This window comes from Dermacentor albipictus, chromosome 3, assembly GCF_038994185.2.
Source record: "Dermacentor albipictus isolate Rhodes 1998 colony chromosome 3, USDA_Dalb.pri_finalv2, whole genome shotgun sequence".
In the NCBI taxonomy this organism is placed as follows: Eukaryota; Metazoa; Arthropoda; class Arachnida; order Ixodida; family Ixodidae; genus Dermacentor; species Dermacentor albipictus.
In genome coordinates, this window is record NC_091823.1 from 25,335,369 (window position 1) to 25,357,254 (window position 21,886).

The 21,886-nt window shown below is 46.3% G+C and overlaps 2 protein-coding genes across 4 annotated transcripts in view; both read left to right on the plus strand.

Moving 5' to 3' along the window:
- Positions 1-18,024, plus strand: part of LOC135903865 (lysosomal alpha-glucosidase-like) — a 30,120-nt gene extending 12,096 nt beyond the window's left edge. For all 3 annotated transcript variants that reach the window (XM_065434275.1, XM_065434273.1, XM_065434274.1), the window contains exons 8-21: positions 1,874-2,112; positions 2,916-3,047; positions 3,157-3,267; positions 7,380-7,496; positions 8,903-9,102; positions 9,441-9,574; positions 10,964-11,115; positions 12,866-13,014; positions 13,487-13,571; positions 14,829-15,016; positions 15,552-15,640; positions 16,788-16,846; positions 16,916-17,059; positions 17,855-18,024. In XM_065434275.1, coding sequence (XP_065290347.1) covers positions 1,874-2,112; positions 2,916-3,047; positions 3,157-3,267; positions 7,380-7,496; positions 8,903-9,102; positions 9,441-9,574; positions 10,964-11,115; positions 12,866-13,014; positions 13,487-13,571; positions 14,829-15,016; positions 15,552-15,640; positions 16,788-16,846; positions 16,916-17,059; positions 17,855-17,917 — 1,862 coding nt within the window. In that variant the 3' untranslated portion in view covers positions 17,918-18,024. The remainder of the gene's footprint in view (positions 1-1,873; positions 2,113-2,915; positions 3,048-3,156; positions 3,268-7,379; positions 7,497-8,902; positions 9,103-9,440; positions 9,575-10,963; positions 11,116-12,865; positions 13,015-13,486; positions 13,572-14,828; positions 15,017-15,551; positions 15,641-16,787; positions 16,847-16,915; positions 17,060-17,854) is intronic.
- Positions 18,025-20,287: 2,263 nt separating this feature from the next.
- LOC135903864 (lysosomal alpha-glucosidase-like) overlaps positions 20,288-21,886 on the plus strand; it is a 43,045-nt gene continuing 41,446 nt past the window's right edge. Inside the window, exon 1 of the mRNA XM_065434272.2 lies at positions 20,288-20,418. The gene's annotated coding sequence lies outside the window, so the exon portion shown is untranslated. The remainder of the gene's footprint in view (positions 20,419-21,886) is intronic.

Below are 21,886 nucleotides of genomic sequence, written 5' to 3' on the forward strand. Positions count from 1 at the left end.
TATAGGTCAGGCATGTAGTGATGTAGTCTGTTCTGCGTGGGCTACGTGTTGGTTTGAAGCATACCGAACGTGAGGGCTTGAGGCCTGGTGAGCTTATAGTGAGGTGTGCTGTATATTCTGCGGTCTAGAAAAAAGTGCTTTGTGATCTCGTTGTATGTGGAGGGAAGGTTCCGCTTCTCGCTGGGATGGTCACGACCAGAATAGGTGGCGTCGCGGAGTGTTAGGTCTCGTGCGCTCCTGTGAGCCATCTCATTGAGATTAGGAGGGGCGTCCTCGATCTCTCCGAGGTGTGCCGGGAACCAGCAGATGGTGTGATGCTGCAGCGGTGCGGCTGTATTGACTATTTGTAGTGATTGTCTTGCAACGGCTCCTTTCAGAAAGTCTTTCACGGCCAACCGTGAATCGCTGTAGACGTGGGTGGTGGTCGGGTCTGCGAGCGCGAGTGCGATGGTGACCTGTTCTGCAATCTCAGACTTGTGAGTCATGAACGTGAGAGCGTTCGTGACTTGACCTTGCTTATTGACCGTGGTAGCAACGAAGGCCTTCCAGGACGGGTACTGTGCCGCGTCTACGAAACAGGCTAGAATCTTCTTATCACATATTTCGCGCAGGATGAACGATCCGCGTGCCAGTCTTCTGGGTTGATGGTGCACGGGGTTCATGTTCCGCGGGAGTGGGCGAACCGTGTAGGATTTGCGTATGTCCGTCGGAACGCTTTCGTATAGATTCTCGATTGCTGTGGTGTCACGACCTAGTTTGGCTACGATTTCTCTACCCGGATTGGTTCCAGAGAGTCTTGTCAATTGAGCCCGTTCTTGAGGTTCGGCGATTTCTTCTAGTGTATTGTGTACGCCGAGTTGCAGCAGGAGCACTGTCTCGATGTTCTTGGGGATTCCCAGCGCTTGTTTGACTAGCTTCCTCAGTTGCGCATTGAGTTTGTCCTTCTCCGCTACCATCCATCTGTACATGGCCGCTTCGTACGTGAAGTGGCATAGCGCAAAGGCGTTTGTTAGCTTGAGGAGATTTTCTTCCTTAAGGCCGTGTTGCCTGTTTGCTACGCGTCGTATGAGATTCAAGGCATTATTCGACTTTGTCTCGCTCTTCTCCATTGTCGCGGCGTTAAAGCCATTGCTCTCAATGAGCATGCCGATAACTTCGATTTTGCTGACGTGTGGAATGCTTCCTCCGTCTTTTGTTCTGAGAATAATGGCGTGTGTGTCTCTGATTTCGCCGATTGGCTTGGGTCCACTTCTCGATCGTTTGTAGACGAGGAGCTCCGACTTCACGCGCGAATATCGCCGCCCCGTGGGAGCGAAGTATTCCTCGATCGCGTCGACCGCTTGCTGTAGAGAGTTCTCAATTGATCCCAGGCTACCTCCGCGTATCCAGAGCGTTACGTCATCTAAGTGTATGGTGTATTTGACGTTCTCAGTTCGATCCAATCTCTTGCCTAGGCCGGCTAGGGCAAGGTTAAAAAGCGTCGGAGAAATGACGGAACCTTGCAGGGTGCCCTTGCTGCCCAGTTTGTATTTCTGGGAATTGATTTACCCTAAACGGAGGGTGTGAGAGTTAATACCAGAATAATGAAGACTACGATAACTGTGGGATTAAAAAGCGCGTTCGATAAAAAGCGACAATTAAGTACTGAGCTTAAGCAAACGGTGGTCGAGGATCCACAACATTTTGTAAGCCATACGCCTAGGCCGATATAGTCTACTCCGACGCATTGTTTATGTGCAGGTGCGTACTGCTCTGAAGATACTCCTGACAATGTCATTAAATAATTGTTATCGACAACAAAAAAAGCAGCGTTACACGGATAATAGCAATTACGATGACCATGACACATTTCGAGCCGCCACTCTTGCTTCAGAGGTGGTGCTGCAGCCCACGCCTGCGGTCACGTTCCGAGCCCTGGGCGGCGTGCTTGACTTGTTCGTGTTCGCTGGCCCGACGGCGGCCAACGTGGTCAGCCAGTTGCAGCACGTCGTGGGCATGCCCGCAATGCCTCCCTACTGGGGACTGGGCTTCCACCTGTGCCGCTTCGGCTACAACACGCTCAACCGGACTAGGTACATCATGGAGATGAACATCAAGGCCGGAATTCCACTGGTATTTACACAACTGGTGTCTTTTCCTTCGAGTGTTTAAAGGGAGTATATCTTGACTGCTGGAGTAACTGGTTGAACATTATATGATGGTGGAGCGCAACATGACCAGCGTTCACCCTGTGAGTTTTTTTTCCTTATTTTTCTTTTTTGCAGTGCAATTCTTTCGCTAGCACTATGACAATACCTAAAGGTACCAGAACATTTGTCGTAGAGGTTTTGGGTTCTTCACTTCTGAGCTGCTTTGCATAGGCGCTGGTGGTTGTCAGATGTGACTGACATGATTGTGATAAAATCTTTTTCGGAAAAGGCTCACTCGGACGCCTGACACATAGTTGCTGCTAAAAGCACGCACACGAGATTTAATTTGTAAGGATATGCGTCCGTATACGTGTTTGTAATCAAAAGGAAAGGCAGGAATGAACAATGACATATATATGTATGGTTTTCTCCGAGTGTCTGCTTGCAGGTCTGTGTTTAATAAATCTGTGACAGTATAGGTATACATTCATGAGGAAGTATCATTGCAATATCAGTGCTAGCGCAGTTTGCATCCTTTTGTTTTACAGCTTAGTGCATCATAAATGTCTTTGGCATGAGTGTCATCGCTTCAAGTTCATGCCAATTAAGAAACTGGAAACGGTTACAGAACTCGTCCAGTGTAATTTCTGCCTCCACTGGAACGTCGAGTCACCATAGAAGTTTTCTTTCTAAATGCACAGGAGTATTGATCTAAAAGAACGTTTGTTAAATAGTGACGTAAATATTACAGGATTATGCTATTCTTTTCTCTGTTGCGACAACAAGGACACCCAATGGAACGACATTGACTACATGAGAAGTCGGAATGACTTCACTTACGACAAGGACAGGTTCGAAGGCCTTCCGGAATTCGTCAGTGAGCTCCACGCTTCTGGCCGCAACTACGTCATCATCGTGGTAAGTGGTTTAACGAGCACCTTGAATGATTGCCCGTCTAAAAGCATATCGTTTGAAGATGCATGGTTTCAGGCACTAATACATCAAAAACACGTCTATTTTCCCACAGGATCCCGCAGTCAGTGGTTCTGAAGCACCCGGAAGCTACCCTCCTTACGATGACGGAGTTGCCATGGATATCTTCGTCAAAAATATCACGGGAGGCATTGTTTACGGAAAGGTATACGGCACCCTACTAGAGCGTTTAGCCATGTCGACGCGCTCCTCTAAGGCTGAAAAAAAGAAAGAGCTCCGGATATAACTCGGAGTCTGGATCTATGAAGACGCGATCTTCTGAGCTAAAATAATTGTGTATATTGTACAATGTGTTGAAACTAAGCTTCTTAAAAACGTTGCAAGAAAACTTGTGGCTGTGAAACAGTGTTAGTTAATAATACACGCACAATTCGCCAATATTTCATTCACAAAGGCAAAGCTGTTAGGAAAAAGGTCTAATCGAGCTTTTAATGGCATTATTTTTATAGGTTCAATAATTGCTTCTCAATTATCGGGGCATTATCCACCGAGTGAAGCCCACTTAGCTGAATTTTTAGGGAAGGCTTACTACAAGACGCCCAATATCAAGGTTTCCTCTGACGGCTGAACGAATTTGTTATTAAAATGTTTCGAATATTCACACCCACCAGTGAGATTGCCTCGCAGTGAATTGCGATTGCCTTCAACATTGTGATATAGAAAATAAGGCTTTCAAAATTGCAATTTGAGTTTATTTGTCATCTCTTCCTACAGTTCCGTTTTTAATACGTCCCTGCTTGCACATTGACTATGTCTTCAGAGTATTAATAGTAAAAATTATAATCATTACCGGTATAATCATTATCACAAGAACCATCAGAAGTGTTGTGGCAAGCTCACTGCGAGACGAAGGCTGTTAAAGCGCATAATGCAGTCAAAGTATGTAGTTGCCACGCCTTTCTGGAAATGATTTCTTAAAGGAAAAGAAACTAGCTTTGCATGCCCTTTACAGATTTCTTTCTTTTATAGCGACCTGGTCAACCTTCCTGCTTAGTAAAGCATTTGACCCTAGTCTTCAGCTCAACGCGCGAATACATACTGCAATAGTTGCAATAGTCACGTAACAATGTTTCATTCCCCGAGAGTCCAAGAACTTCCTCCAGTATCGTAGAGCGAAACTCTTCTTCTAGGCATACATACAAACGACTTAGTCTAGAATGCGAGCGTTAACTTAATCACTGGCTTTTATTACAGTAATTAGTGCACGGTATTGCAATAGGCACAGTGTTTCCGGCCAACGTGCAAGTAGTAGAGGTGTCGAATGGACATATATATTTAGGTTACACAAACCCTGGAATCTTGCTCTGCCAAGTTAAGCAATGGAAGGCGTTGTGAACTTAGATTCTACCGTGACCCTGGTGCTGGCGTGAAGTTCGCCAACGGCATTGCAATGAACAGCTAGTTGTAAAGCTTAATCTTAATCCTGACGCTGACCACTGACCCAGTTTTACAGCGTAAATTGAGGCGGTTATGATGACATTGGAATTTTTCTTCAATATTATGTTATGCGCCTTCAAGTTGTACTTATAATAAGCGAGATGGCTTGGAAAGGTTGTGTTCAACAAGTGCAAGGGTGTAAGTGTGCTGGACTGCTAAGGGCCAGACAATGAAATCTTCCTTACCTCAGTAAGGAAGCCTTCATTGCAGTGAGGCTACCTTATGTCACTCTGAAAGGTTCCTTACTGAGGCGCCCTTGGTGAAGGCTTCCTTGGTGCTTCCTTGGTACTTCCTCAGCATAAGAAGCCAAACAATGAAATCTCCCTTACCTCACTAAGGAAGCCTTCATTGGGGTGAGGCTACCTTATGTCACTCTGGAAGCTTCCTTACTGAGGGGCCCTCGGTGAAGGCTTCCTTGGTGCTTCCTCAGCATAAGGTAGCTCCAAAGCTACCTTCATGCGTCCTTACGCCGCTCCTGGCCCTGAACGAGCGCTTCACCTCACTGCTTAACCACGTGGCATTCGCTTGCGCATGCGCACTGTCGCCCACCTGCGGAGAAGCGCGAGCACGGTACGTCTTGCCAGGCATGTTCGTTTCAGTCACGCGTGCGGCATGCAAGCATTGCTAGGCGTTGCTAGGCGTTGCAAGACGCCGGCGTGCCAGCGTTGCTGGAGCACATCAAGTTTTGCACTGTAATGCGCAACTTTTTTTAACTTTAGTAAACGAAACTAGAAGAAAGCGTCCACGCTTCTCTATATTAGCTATTCAATTTAAAGATTGTGTGACGATACTACAATTTTTAATAGAATAATGGTGTTCGCGGAAAGATTTGAAGAGATAATCTCGAACCCAGGCACGCGGCAACCGCTCCTTGGGTGAGGACGGGTGAAGGGAGCTTTCAGAGTACGCTTGCTTCCTCCATCGGTCCTACGCTGTAAGGAGGCCTCACGTAAGGTTAGGAAGCGCTCGAAGGAAAGGAACTAGGGGTGTGCGAATATTCGGAATTTCGAATACGAATCGAATATTTTCCATATTCGAAGCGTATTCGATTCGAGAAATGCATGTTCGGAAATTCACGAATATCCGAGGACGGCCGAATAACGGTGGAAACGGCGAATATTCGGATAGACTGCGAATAATTGAGCAATTAACCAATTGTATGCTTGCTCCGCATTCTCCTAAGAACATGTTTAACTGAGAACTTCGCATGATCCGCTCATTATCTGTATGCTCTGTTTCAGTCTATCTGCTTCAGGCATTTGAGACATGATCAGTTTCGGTTTCTTTTTCACCAAGCTTTATAATTCCAATTATTTTTGGAATGCCCCATTGCCTTGAAGGTTGCAAAGGCAACTCAGGGTTTGCTAACATTGTTGCAAAATGTATCAAGGCTCTTTGTGCGGAGTGGAAATTTGATGAAGTGGCCAGCCTAGGCATGTTTCTTGATCCGCGCTTTATGGCCACAGTTCATCAGGCATCTGGTCAGATGATCTGGCTGAAAAACCTTGTGACAAGGGAGCTCCAGGAAGCCATCGTGGAACACCGTGGGGACACCGCCGTGCCAGCGTCGACTTCGTGTCCACTGGTGGCATCGAGTGTATGGAATGCTTTTGACGATCTAGTGATGAACAAAGAGAAGACACATTTGGCATCTGCCCCTGAGAGGGAAGTCACAGACTACGCGCAAAAGCCTCTTCTGGAAAGGGGCATGAATCCTTGTGAGTGGTGGCAGTCCATTGGCCGCTTCAGGTACCCGCTTTTAAGTGCACTCGCCCGGAAGTACTTGGCGATCCCTGCCACTTCAGTTCCTAGTGAAAGAGTCTTTTCTACCGGTAGAAATGTGACAGTGCATAGAGAGCGTTCACTTTCTGGCCATATTGAGCAGTTAATTTTCCTTCACGACAATCTGTAACAAGCGTTTTACCTGACTGAGGGCATTACCTGAGTCCATTATCTATAATTGAGTACCTCTTTAATTTCAAGCAACCTTGTAAAATGCAATGTTATTTTTAAAAGGGTAATAAAGCTATTGTTACCTCTCTTGCAATTTTTTAATACTACACATGTATTCGATATTCGATTCGATATTCGAAGAGAGTTATTCGCCTTATTCGTATTCGATTCGTAATCGAAAATTTCAATATTGGCACACCCCTAAAAGGAACGTTTTTTTGTTTGGGCCAAGCTACCTTCATGCGTCCTTACGCCGCTCCTGGCCCTGAACAAGCGCTTCGCCTCACTGCTTAACCACGTGACGTTTGCTTGCGCGTGCGTGCTGTCGCCCACCTTCGGAGAAGCGCGAGCACGGTACGTTTTGCCAGGCACGTTCGTTTCAGTCACGCGTGCGGCATGGAAGCGTTGCTAGGCGTTGCTAGGCGTTGCACGACGCCGGCGTGCCAGCGTTGCTGGAGCACATCAAGTTTCGCACTGTAATCCACTGCTTCTTTAGATTTAGTAAACAAAACTAAAAAATAGCGTCCACGCTTCTCTATATTAGCTCATCAACTTAGAGATTGTGCGACGATACAACGTTTTTTATTGAATAGTGGTGTTCTGGTGTTCGCCTAAAGCTTTTAAGAGATAATCTCGAACCCAGGCATGGCGGCAACCGCTCCTTACGTGAGGACGGGTGAAGGGAGCTTTCAGAGTATGCTTGCTTCCTCCATCGCTCCTTCGCTGTAAGGAGGCCTCACGTAAGGTTAGGAAGCGCTCGAAGGAAAGGAACGTTTCATTGTTTGGGCCTAAATGCGCAGTCAGTAATGTGAGGTTTTCATCTAACGGCAGCTACACTAGCATCACCTTGCATTCTGTACTCGACAGGTTTGGAATGACAAGAGCAGCGTGTTCCCTGACTTCAGCCACCCCAATGCGACGGCCTACTGGATGAAGCAGTTCACCAGGTTTCACGATGAGGTTCCTTTCGATGGCGCCTGGATTGTGAGTATTCCATTCACTTTCTCTCTCAGTTGAAAGATTAGGTAAAGTATATTTCTTCCGGTGCTCAGAATATCGTGGCTGAGTGTAACTCTTGCCCCAGCATGATCCGATTCTGCAGTTCACTGTTTTGTTTTTAGCGCAATCTAGGATAGTTTCTTCTCGCATAGCACTGCATAGTTTAATTTCATAATCACCTGCGCGATGGCACTAAGGAAACGTCACTAATTTAATGAGAACAATGAATTTCTTGAGGAGTGCCCTTCGAGCAGCATTGGAGCACCTGGATGACAGGCCTTTCACAGTGGAGAATGTCTTGAGCTCCTGGATTCGAATGCCTGCTATGTGCAAGGCCCCAAATGCGCTGGTGCCTTTCTGCAGCATGACAGTGCTCAAAGTCGAAAGTAGGTGATACGCGCAAATATTGTACATGGAACAGAATGATTGAAAAGGAAAAGCCAGGGAAGTTGATCAGTAAAGATCGCACCCGATTAGTTTCCATAAAATTATGGATGAGAAAAGAAGGAAAGGATGATAAGGTGACGAGAGGAAGTCAATGGGAACACAATTGCAGAAAACCGTTCACTAGCAGAAAGCGTTCTGAAAGAATACTGTTGTTTAAATTGCTCTGTACTAGCACGCACAAAATCTTGACGTTTCTTGAACACTAAATGATTGACTACCACCTAGAATGAGCGCTCGTTTCGTGTCGTTCTCTTTTTTGTCCAGAGTCATACAGGTAAATTCTATGCCTGGGGATGTGTCATGCGACATTCTGTGCAAAGAGGAGTGCTAAATGATGTATGACATATGATTCAGTTCACGGCCAGAATACAGTTTTCACCATGTACTCTTTATCGACAGTCACTCAACCATACGGGGAAAACGGTGGAGTTTACTTTTCTGAACCCTTCTATGAATTCACTGGCTTCATCAGCTAGAAATCGTTACACTTACAAATGGACGTAAATGTTCACGGTAGTTCGCTGTACGGAAACACACAGACAGACCTCCAAACTTCAACTGCCCCGACGTAATCATTTGGGAATATTTGTACAGAAAATGCGCTTAAACTTCAAATCAGTGAAACATCAAATGATCACATTACATATTTGTGCCCCTGAAAATGGCCGTAACTTTGCCGTTCTTCTGTTCTGGTGCCCTCACTTGTGTAGCAAAGTGAAGATTAAGAGAGAGAAACCTTAGTAAAGGTAGGTAAATAAATAAAGAAAACCCCTGTGGAGCGAAAGGGAACAATAGGTGTTCGTAGAAGGATACTCTGTGCGGTCCGTTGTACACAACACATAAGCTCTTGCATGTGTCAGAACGAATGAACCTGCTACGGCAGTGAACTACAAGGCCGATATCAAGGGGCGAAAAACAGCGACAGTCGCTTTCTTATCATGCAGGACATGAATGAGCCATCCAATTTCTACGACGGCCACAAGGACGGCTGCCCTCCAAACCAGAAAGAAGATCAACCGCCGTACGTTCCAGGCGGAGAGAAGCTGTGCACAAAGACCCTTTGCATGAGCGACCGTCACTACATCTCGTCTCACTACAATGTCCATAATATCTACTCCCAGCTGGAGGCCCGAGCAACGTACAAGTATGTTGATACAGAGTAAATGCAAAATGACTGCAGTATGCAATTACATTAGAAGCGAATCTTTGACAGTATGTTGCACCGAAACTTGCTGCTATGCATATGGATAGTCAGTCCGCTAATTAACAAGGATGGCCACATTTTGTGATATCACTTTACGGTTCTGTGTAGGTTTATTTAAGCATTGCATTATTAAGCAATGCACTAAATCTCCGACTACATGACGCATAACACTTACCAAAAAGGGATTCCGGCTGGCTATGCGTATGGCTATGGCATGGCTATAGCTAAAGTGACTATGCGAATGACAGGCTGTAATCTGTTATTTTTGTCATGCTTAGAGCCCTCGTTCAGATCCGCCAGAAACGACCCTTCATCATTTCCCGGGCGACATCACCAGGACAATCTGTGTGGTCAGGCCACTGGTCTGGAGACATCAGCTCTTCGTGGGAGGATATGAAACTCAGCATTCCCAGTGAGCACTGAACGTTTTAAATTATGATTAACGCTATATAAGACAATACAGACAAGGACAGTACAGATGGTACCTGTGGTCTGCGCGCAAGCAGTCGACTAAAAGCTTCCAGCACTGCCTCAGCCATCCAGTGTAACAAAACACACGACACCATTTATAAAAAAAATCGCACATGCTGCCAAAGAAGAAGACTTGAAGATCTTGCAGATTCGCTTGACTTGGTCGCAGAATGGCTTGACAGCCACCAACAACGTGAGGACTTGCACAAGCAAAATACCTCTTCTTAAGCAATACTCTAATAATCTTGCGTGGCATATGGCAGTAACGATCTGGCTCTGGAATAGTGTAGTTTGGTCACAGGATACTGAACACATAGAAGGCCCAGTCAAAGGGGTATTCTTGAATTCGAACCACAAATCAACTGGCCCAGCAGCGCGTATTAATCAGTATTAAACGTGCCAATAAAATATGCGCGTTATCGTTGGTACAACTTTTTCAAAGATAGAAGTTGAATAACAGGATCACGCGATCATCGGGTTCAATCCGAGCTGCCATTGCGATGTGTGTTCTGTTCAAGAAACAAGGACAAATACGGATGGCCTAAAAACGGTATTTACAGTTACACAGAGGTGCTAATGGCTGCCTCCAGAGACATACCGAGTATTTATTTATTTATTTATTTATTTATTTATTTATTTATTTATTTATTTATTTATTTATTCCGGTACATCACAGGTTCCTATTGCAACATCATGTGAAGGGGGTTATACAAAAAACTGCAAGATCGATAAGATGGAGCGAATGTTTTCGAGTTTTGCTATACAAGTAATCAGTACGTTATCAACACAAAACACATAAAAAACAATAAACTATTGAACAACAAGCAACAAAACTGCTGAATCCACTGGCCATGTTGGGTTAGTATTGATTCGGTAGTAAATGTAGATACGAAAATTTCGCTCAACGCGAGTGCTGTAGTAAGACCAGAAAAAGTAAGACTTTTAGTACCAATCAAACATACAATGGCTATGCAGCTCGTCATGGTAACCAGACTCTTCGGATTGCGCGTGTACGGATGGCCAAAAAGTAGAACACTGTGCAGAATTTTATGCCGTGAGAGTGTGAGGGTGTGGAAGGGTGCCTATTTGCAAGTGTCGGTACCTTAAGCAAAATTATATACACTAAAGGCCTTTATAATTTCAACTTCGTAAAGTGGCTAGATGGTGTTAGTACATTCAATCTAATCTAGCTCTTAAGCAAGCATTAAATTATCACGGTCAGTGTTATAGATATACCAATGCCGTAGCCGACGAGTGTGTTCTTCTCGTAGACACTAGCTGCCTTCTTGTAAAAAAAAATATTTTCTAAAGGCGTGAATTCGGCTTCCAGATATACTGAGCTTCGGTATGTATGGAATGCCATTGATGGGGGCAGACATATGCGGCTTCAACATGAATACGACTGTCGAGCTGTGCGCCCGCTGGCACGCCCTGGGAGCCTTTTATCCATTTTCCAGGAATCACAACACGGACGATGGAATCGTAAGTTTTCACATTTACAATGTAGGAAGGTTTACGGGGCACCTTCTTCCCTTCAACTTCTCTATAAAAGGACTTTGTTATCCATCGATAATAGCAGTGCACGTTTCATTTCTTCATAATATATGCACCTGCTCCTAGTGCATCATCCATTAAAAAAGTTTTGGGCCTCTCACCTATTTTGTTACAGAGTAAACAGCATCGTAAAATTATATTTTTTACATAAATTTGATGAAATTTGCAATAATGCGCACAAAATACTCATGCAATCCTGTCAAAAAGCTTGTTCGATGACCTTTTCGTTTACAATACGGCCAACAAATGTAACCACCTGCATACCTATTATCACCGGAACAACCGATGTTATTGGATTGAGGCTGCAGTTGAACATCATTTGTATTATTATCAGCTGCATTGTTTTCTTGTTGTATTGCGTATTTGTCACCCACTCCCTTCCTTGCAGCTTTTGGAGCTTGAATGAATTCAAGGAAATAAGTTGTCACGCTTTTGTTCGGCTTCTGAATTGTCAGAAGGCTCTTAGCGAGAAAAGAGAACAACGGTAATATGTCTTAGCGCATAGGGCTACTACAGTTGGGCTGCATAGCACCAGGTCGCGGGATTGAATCCCGGCCATGGCGACCGCATTTCGATGGAGGAGAAATGCGAAAACACCCGCGTACTTAGATTTAGGTGCACTTTAAAGAACCCCATGTGGTCAAAATTTCTGGAGTCCCCCACTACGGCGTGCCTCATAATTAGAAAGTGGTTATGGCACGTAAAACCCCATAATTTAATTTTTTTAGAGCCACTATAGGTTCCAATACTATCCGATGATTGCGCTGCGCATAATAATAAATTAGATTAAATGCGTCTACCAAAGCAGCACCTCAGCTATGGCAGACGCGTCAGTGGCGCGCTCCTAATTACCTAAATACACCAGGATACACCAGATTCAATTCATGAAATTCTCGATGCGCAGGCGTTTTCGAGCTTATGCTACCCAGAGCATGTGCCTCTACGGCCGGAGATACGTCCGCGGCTTCACGTTAAACAGGACGTGGCCACAGCCAGCGATACCTTAAGGCACACTCAAGAAAGGCACTAAAGTAGCTTACACTGATAAAGTATTTTTAGGGAACTACACTTTTGGCGATTTGGCTAAAATAGGTCGATTATTACAGCAAAAAATAACAGTAAATTTTTTTTTCCTAACTCACGGTCTCGTTGGTCACGTGGGTCACGTGACGGCGTTCTCTGCCTGCGTCTTGCCGGGCGGAGACCTAATCAGCATGTTGCAAACCACGGAGCCAAAGATGAACAGCTACGTGTGCGTTAACGCGAAGCGTGGCACAAAACTGCCAAGATTTAACAAGAACGTCAGCGTTTTCTCGTGGTGTTTGAACACCAAAAAAAAGTGGAAACACCGTGTGTCCGTTAGCGTATAGCATTTGTTAGAAACATTCAACTGAAGCTTTCCCTGGCGTTGATTCCAACAAGCGCATTGGATCTGCCGTAATTTTCTTTTATACAGCATGCATTGATTTCTTCGTTTCATTTGAGATAACGCACGAGTCTGGAATAGCGACGCTCAATAAACACGCTGCTGCTCTATTCGCAATGTCACTGCAATTGGTACATTTGGGTGCCTGCACGAAAACTTTGCGTAAAGGCTTGGCTCGTCTGTTTAAAATAAGTGTTTGCAACCTTGAGTATTTGATGCTGCCGACTATCAGCAAAATTTCTTTATTCGCAGGACCAAGACCCTTTCAGCCTCGGCGAAACCGTGATCAAAGCTGCATCAGAGAGTTTGAGGCTGCGGTATTTCTTGATTCCTTACCTGTATACGCTGTTCTACAGGAGCCATGTCTACGGGGAGACGGTGGCCCGACCTCTCTTCTTTGAGTGAGCGAAAAATGATGAAACACTTTCATTTTGAAGACCCGAACTTCTCGAAGGCCTGCTGCTGTCATTGGAATTCATGAATTAAGATACAAGATCATCGATCAGAACTTTTTTAACTGTTAACAGTCGTTATTAGCCAAATTCCAGAATATAATTTGTTGCATTCTACCTCGGTTTGTGTGCGCTGTGTCGTGGAAGGCTTACACGATCATTTATTAATGAAAATTAAAAGGTTTTATTAACGCGTTATTAAACGCTCCCTAGATCACCGTCGCTTTGCACCTATCGCCAACAGTTTATGAAAAGCACCGGTCAAGGAATTTCACGCCTGCTGCCGTTTTGCCTTGTAGGGACACATATTTTGTACGTTGCGGTGCCTTGATGTAATTGTAGCTTCGCAGCACCAGTTTTTTAGGTTGAGTTTAGAAGCAACAGCGCAGTTGCCACGCTTTCAATACTCGGTTGCGTGCAGATTCCCGGACGATCCCAACACTTACGACATCGACGAACAGTTCATGTGGGGATCGGCCTTTCTGTTCAGTCCGGCACTGTACCAGGTAAGTAGCGGGCTCCATAGCAATCTGTTTTGATACCAGCGAGAGCAGTACGTGCTTCATCAGGGTGCCGTAAAAATGTTCAGCAGTCATTTCTGTTTCGCTTGCAAACGTCACAAGTTGGTGATCACGTGCCACAGCGTTAAATTTATTTTGTTTTATCAAGTCGGCCGCTCTCCGTTCTAAACATTCAGGCGTAGCAAGAGTAGTGGCAGCTATAGCAAATCATATCGAGATTTCCAAACATTCAGGAAAAGGGTTTGCTGCTAAACGCAAGAAAGGAGATAGAATTCATAGTAAAATAAGTAACTCGCCCACATTTCCGACTACTGAAGACAGCCGATGAAAATATACGGAAAATAGAAAAGGAGTAAGTAAAACAGGAACCGATTGACAGAAGATAACACAACAAACACGCTGAACCGTAAGGCCGCTAGAAAGTAACGCATTCGGCTAACCCCCATGGTTAGGGCCTTCGGAAGGAATGCTTTACAGCGTTTCAAGGCAGTGCTCGCGTAACCATGTGGCCATCTGTGCACGAACTACCGGCAAAATGTAAGAAGCGCAAGCTAACGCAGCGGGGATTACGGTGCAAGGGCGAATGCGAAACTTTTTGCGATCTTGCATGTGAGGAAAAACGTGGGGAAAAACGACATGCAGTGTTTACTCCCTACATGATCCATTGATTTCCAGCTTCAAGATATTCGATGCGTTCTGAATTGAAACTGCTTATGCTTCGAGTTGTACGTTATTGTCGTGGGGGGACTCGCAGAAAATAACGGAGAAGCACTTTGATAGAGAGGCTTCACAGACGGAAAGTATGGAATTTTAATCTGCAAAGATGTTTCGCGAAAATCAACCGATCAATGACTGATGATCAAGCTTCATTGGTACCCGCTTAAGTTAGCCGCATAAAGCCCAGTTGATCTTCTATGCAACCAACTCTAGGTGCTGCGCGAGAGAGACAAGACAGACCGGCCACGACGCAGGAAGCCATTGCAGCGCTGCCGGAGCGCGTCGCTGGAGTTTGAGTCGTGCGCCGATCTCGCTGTGTGTGGCTCGTCTTCTAGAGAGCCGAGAGCGTCGGCGCGATTCGATGACGCCACCCATAAAAGCTTTAACTGCAGAGCTTTTTTTTTTCTTAAAAGGTAATCTTGAATGTCTTTAAAGGGTTTCTTTAAGCATGGATACAAGTGCGTGTGCTGCTTCGTCGCGCGTTTGCACGGATCGTTACCTGAGTTTCTTGGCATTTCTGCGCAGGGACAAACCGAAGTCAAGGCCTATGTGCCCGCCGGTCTTTGGTACGACCTGCACGACGGAATCGCCGTGAAGGTCGAGAGCGGCACCCACATTACTTTCCCTGCCGCTCTGAGCGACCCGATGAACATCCTCGTTCGCGGGGGACACGTCTTCGCAGTGGCGGCGAACGCCACGACTACAAAGGATCAGTAAGAACATCTCAGACGCCCACATAATGGCTTTATTTTAATTTTGGGTAAAAAACATTTTGCAAGCCGCCAGAGTACTAGTACACCCTAGCTGGAGGAAAGCTTATCGACATGAAGTGGTTGCCCGAAATAAGCTTCAAACCTCACAATCTCGTCTAGGCGTCGCCACTGGATGGATGGATGGATGGATGGATAGAGGGATGTTATGACCATCCCCTTTTGAACGGGACGGTGGGTTGCGCCACCAAGCTCTTGCAGTTATACTGCTTAATGCTCTACCGAGGTTAAAAAAGAAAAAAAAAGAAAGAAAGAACACTATGAACTCCCACAACCGAATTTTCTGACCCCCTATTGCGAACTTTGCTTTTGTATGTCTCCGTCTTTTGAGTTCCGCACGCATTGTGATCGTATATTATACGGACAGCCCTAATCACAATACACAGCCTGTACCACCCAAACCTAACATTTATGAAGCTTCTTAAAAGGAATTTACCTTTCTAAAGTGGCGTTTCGCTAATTATTGTGCGCTTTACAGGCGGAAGATGCCTATGGCCTTGTATGTGGCTCTTGGCGAGGATGGTACTGCAAAAGGAGAACTCTTCTGGGATGACGGGGACTCTCTAGGTGAGATCTTAGCACGTTGCCTCTTAGCACGTTGCCAAAATTGTTTGTCGCGAGACGTGCATGCTTATAGCATCAGAGACGAAATGCACTTCAACGGCCTAAGAGTACACAAACTAACGAACATTTCAAATCGAGTTCGTTCCTGCTCACCTCGCCCCTCGTGAGTTCACACTGTAAAGCAAGTATACAATCAGCGCATTAGCTTGATGGGAACGAGTGCGCGGCCATGGGCCTCGCAATCTCACCACTTTAGACAGCGTAATGGTCCAGCATATCCACAATGTCGGGCTACGACGTAGTTCCAGTTACCATCTGACACTGGAAATGTCCGAAAATCTATATATTGCTGTAAACTGCTTCTACGGTAAGGTCCCTCGCATGCTACAAGCAAGTCTTCAGAGGCTATTCATGACTGGTGAAGTTCACTTCAAGCGGGGCCGTTTTAGGTAGGTTCAGATGTATGCGCCAGTCTTTACGTGTGCACTGCCGAACGCAAACAAGGTGAAAGAGTCGACATAGACGCAACGCACGGAAGCGCTACAGTTACGTGACGTTCTTCCGTTGCACGCGTTGTCCTTCAGACGACAGGTATCCTTCACAATCGTGCGAAAGGCGCTCTTCAATGGTTGCAGACTAGAACTCCGGCATGTAGGGAAAGTCCACGATTTTATCTTTGTCCGATAAGGTCGTTATTGCGCAGCTCTTCTGGCGGACGCGTTCGAAGGGGGCGTAGTGGTGGGCGAGGCTTTCTTTTTTTTTCACTGCTGTCTGAACGAGAAAAACCAAAAGAGAGAAAGACCAAAAGAATAGGTTATTATTTTCTCAGTAGTCAAACTATAGACTATACTCCGGCCGTTCCTAAGTATGTTTCTTTATAAACACCTAGTAAGAGAGGGCCGGCAATTCAGATATACTTGCAGCATCATCATTTGCATAGAAATACCTCAGTTAAATTCCGTTAAAATATATGACCTCATCCCGAATTAGAAATGTAAATACAATAAGATTACATATATTTTTAGAAGATATCTGCCGAACCACATCGGCATAGTGCTCCTTCATTATTATCACTAATAATACTGCCGCATATTTCTCAAGAAAGTAAGAACGTACCTAACGGCAGAATTTTTCTGAATCGTTATTTCAGATACTATCGAAAAAGGAAAATACAACCTGTTCACGTTTTCTACAAACTGGGCACAAAAGGTAAGCGTTCACTGAGCTTCCGTTCACGCAGAATAAATAACCAGCTCTATATGCAAATTGTTTCAACAGGTGGTGATTTCTGTATCACCCGTGAGGAGCGGCTTCCACGAGAAGCCTGTAGTGGACATGGTTGCTGTAACCGGCGTTTCGCAGGAGCCCAACAACGTCACCATCGGAACCAGAAGCCTGCAGTTCATTTACAATAGAGCCGAGGTAAAGAAAGTTCTCACCCTGTGCCTAATATTTAAAGGCTTTGTTTACAACAGCACTGCTATGAATTAAAATGCGAACGACGGGCAAATGCGCTTACGCATTATATTCACGCTATGTAGTTAAGCGCTTCGAATGGCTGCTTTTGCAGCCTAACTGTGGTTTTGTCAGTGTCATCTCGTGGTTAGTACACGAACCATAGTTAAATTCGGCTGCACTGTACACGGTGAATGAGCGCAAAAGAGAAAAGCTGAATCAGGTTAGGCTGATAAAGTATTAATTAGAAAGCCTATTTTAGTCAATTATGCGGTAACTATAGGATCAGCATAAGATAAAAAGAATGTCAAGCCCTTGTTTTTTCATTTGCGCTGACACGCCAACGCAACGGTGTCAATTCATTTTCTTGTATTTACACTATTCCGGTAGATTGATCGCTTTCAACATTTGCGGAGTTCAGTGCCAGAGTCATTTAGCATACGATGCAGTCGTATTCAATATAACTAGGAATGAGCAGACACCCTTAAAATTCCTGACGTCACCTTAAGCAGGCACAGGAACTTCAAAACTGTATCGCGCTACGCGTCTTATTTTCTGCGTATTTTCTCGCTTAACAGGCTTCCAATTACAATAAGAGTGACTTTGTTGGTACTCTATAAAGTCAATTTACTAATGCAGCGCAGCTTAATTGTCTATTTAGCGTGCCTTTAATGTCACCGTGACTTATAGTTCAATATTGTTTCAGCGTTTGCAACGCACTTCGCGACGCCGAATTTAACACTACACTGATTTTTTTTTCAGCTACTCTTCATACTTAACGTCGACCAGCGCTTGGACCAAACCTTCGAGATAAACTGGTCGTAACGATACGTAACTCCACGAGCTGCAATTTCAATCCATGTTCGACGGATCTGTCAAACCTTGTAAAACCACACATATAAACCGCACAAATAAAATTCACAAGAGCGTCACCAGTACTATCAACTCCCAATTAATAAGTGATAGAAGCCCCGGGGAAACTTATCAATTGCTTTTAACGTTCCGAGCCCCTCATAGTTATCGAAGAATGGGGAACGAAAGAATCAGCTCCGTAAACCGCCCCCTTCTCCCTTCCCTCCCTGCGCCTTGCTTCCACACCATGGCGTGCAGCAAACAGGCGAATTCACTACTATTCCGATGTTCACTGCAAATGTACAAAACAGAAGTCGGGGGAAACTGCTTCACCCGCCCTTCTTGGAGCTCGAGCGGCTATTGAGAAAGAAGGTGAGCACTGTCATTCTCCTTGCTGAGATCGGCAAGCTGTCGCGCTGCTGAATTGCATGCACTCGACGCCCGCAAAGGACGGACGCTTATCTACGCGCGGGCTTCTTTGCGGCGGCCTACAAGCGCGGTAATTCCTTTTGTATTGCATTTGCGGTACCCATGTTTGGTATACTCAAATGCGAGTCTGGGAAAGTACGAAAATTTCGCTTAAAAGGTTTCTTGGGTTTTAAACGCCCCATGTCTGAAGTCCTCCATCATTCAAGCTGCTCCATTGCGGATAAAAAAAAAAACTGCACTCGCCGCTGCAGTCGTCGGGGCATCGACCGGTGCAACGAGAACAGCGGCGCGTGTGCGGACTCGAGGGCCGCATCAAGGCGAGGAGGTGGCCATTGCTTTGGCCATCGCCGACCCTGAGTGCACGACTGTGCTCTGTGATTCTAGGACGGCAGTGAAAAATAAGCCAGAGCAAGGGTGTGTGGTGAAGCCGCGCGTGTGTTGCGTGTGGTCGATCTCGCGAGTGAAAGTCGGTGTGTGGTGATAAAGTGGTTTCCGGCCCACATGGGCAGTGATGTGTCGGATCGCGGCAACGCTAACCACAACGAGACGGCGAACGCGGCGGTGCGAGGACTAACCAACCGTGCCGCTGCTACTGCAGCCGACCCGTCGTGGTGGTGGGAAACCAAGGACAAAATGACTTCCTACAATGAAATTCTGAAATGGTACCGACTAGAGCGAAGGACTATGCCGCCACCTCATCCTGGCTTGACCTGCAAGGAGGCGGTTTTATACCGACAACTTCAAACGGGGTCGTTATTCACGCCGGTGCTGATGAGGCACGTGTGTCCAAGTGTTTATGAAAGTGATCTGTGTTGTGTGTGCCGAAAGGAAAGAGCCACTGCAGCTCACATCCTTTGGGACTGTGCTAAGAATCCGCATGAAGCTGCAACAATAACAACGATCCCGCCGCAGCTCGAGGCCGCAACGAGATGCTATGACCAAGATGTCCAAACCCAGGCCGTCCAGCAGATCTCGGCGGCCCTCGAAAGGCAACGACCGAGCGAAACCGGAGGGAGGCTGCCACCCCAAAGGAGGGGTAGGCGCGGTCGACCAAAGGGAATAGTGCGGCCGCGGCTGAAGTAGAGGCGCCACACGCCGCGAAGACGTCATGGCCGCGTCACGGTAACGCCTCCCTAACAGGGGAAGGCTAACCGTTCTGCAGGCGTTCACAACAAAGTTTCGTCACTCACTCACTCACTGACATTGCGAGCAGAATCCCTCCGAAGGAGAGGTAACCACGCATGTGCAAAAAAAAAAAAACCACATGAAGAAGGGAGATCTCTCCCGGCCCTCTCTTTTCTTCATTATTGTTTCCTCAGGCGTTTTCTTCAAACTCTTTATTTTCATTACTCCGTATCGCCCAATTCCAGGCCATTACACCAGTTAGAAACGAAGTACAGCGCGAAGGACAAGGTCTGATGGAGACGACACATACTGCGCTGACTTCCAACCGAGCATTTTATTGCCGTTGCCAAATCGTGTGTATATACCCGAGGGGGCACCACAGAAAATGAAGAGCGGAAAAAAGGGGCGCTCTAGCAGCAAGTCATTTGTGCTGTTAGAGTACCCCTTTTGTCCGCTTTTTACCCTTTTTGTCCTAAATACTTCGAAATTCCATTCCAAAAGATACCCATTTCTATAAACAATAACAATATTCTCTCCTTTGTGCATCTACATTGGGCTTTAGCCACAGGAACGTATGCAGAGCCGTATGCGACTTCCTTGGTGACACAAGGAGAACACCTAGCTAATTTACTGATTTATTATCTATTATATTACAAAATTTCAATTTACGTTAGTGTAATGATTGATTATTTAATAATTTACACAATTCTAAATAATTTGATTGAAATTTAATACCTTCTAGCTTGATCTTCTTTAAAAGAACACACATTTTTCTATAACCGTTTTCAGTTTAATCGCCGGCTTCTTGGCCAATCCCCCGTAGTGGGTACGAGCCATCGCATAGCAAGCAGGCAAGCAAGCAGGAGAGCAGGCAAGCAAGCAGGCAAGCAGCCAAGCAGCCAAGCAGGCAAGCAACAAAGGTAATGTAGCAACCCAGTCGCGGTGGTGGGCGGAAATGTACATGGAGAGCATGCCGGTTATGGGGCGATTCAACCGTTCGGTGAGACCATTTGTCTGAGGGTGATAGCGGTGATGACCTTGTGTTTCGTGGAACATGGGCGGAGAAGGTCATCGATGTCATCATCATCATCATCATCATCATCATATTTTATCCGACATAACTCAGTCAGATAATCCTGTAGGCGGCGAGACTACCTTACCCCGAAGAAGTCCAGCCCAGAGGGCCTTACATGCCTAAAACCTCCTTTGATTTATCCGCCAATGGAGGGTTTTGCTGGTCACCATAGATAGCGCAATATACTGTCAATTTTCAGTGGTCCTACCATCGCAGTTCCGGAATCTCGCGTATGCATGCGGCTGTGAACGCGTCTAAGAAGCGGATATATTTTCGGCAAATTTGAACAGCAGTTAAAACGTGCGTGAAAAAAAAGAAGGAAGAAAAATGGCTGTGGCTTAGCTAAGGTTACGCCCAGGATGCGAAGCATACTAGCCTTTATTTTAACGCGACAGCGTTAAGGAGCTCGTGTCGCAGAAAAGCCGGTGTTGTCGGTGTCTGCGGCGTTGCACTTCATGAATAAATCGTTGTCGCGCCGAACGCTGCGTTGCTCGACGCTCACCGCGTCCGCTGCGGGGGGCGACGCCGCGAGCGTCACGGTGTACCACGTCACGGTGTCACGTGGTAATGAAGGCGACACCGCCGCGCCTGAGGAGCTGGGCTGAGCTCTAGTAATATGCTTCGCATAAAAAGGTTTCAGGACTTACCGAGAAGCTCCGAGTCGCGTATACGCGGACAATCTCCGGCGTTGTAGCTGCATTGGCTGCTCCTTTTATGCGAAGCATATTACGAGAGCTCAACTCAGCTCCTCAGGCGCGGCGGTGTCGCCTTCAATACCACGTGACACCGTGACGTCATGACAGAGGAGAAACGGGGCTCCAACTCGCGCCGTCGCTCGCGGCGTCGCGGCGGTATATAAGCAGCTGCGCTTGCCTCTGCTAGACACTCACGAGGTGAGATGCCTCCTGGAGACAGAGCTGCTCGTTGGAATGAGAAGCGAAGGTTGCGGCGTGCTACAGAGACTGATTTTCTAGGTGGCTTTGGCTCAACTCTTGCAAGATGGACTGGGTGGGAATCGAACCAGGGTCTCCGGAGTGTGAGACGGAGACGCTACCACTGAGCCACGAGTACGATGCTTCAAAGCGGTACAAAAGCGCCTCTAGTGAATGCGGTGTTGCCTTAGAAACGAGCTGTTTCTAAGGCTCAGGCGTGCGTCGCTTGCTCAGGCGCACATTTCGTTGCCGCGCCGAACGCTGCGTTGCTCGACGCTCACCGCGTCCAATGCGGGGCGCGTAGTCGCGGCGCCGTAGTCCATTGTCTTACGCCCCTTGGCGGGTCGACGGGAACGCTGTCGCGTTCCACTCTTGAAGGCG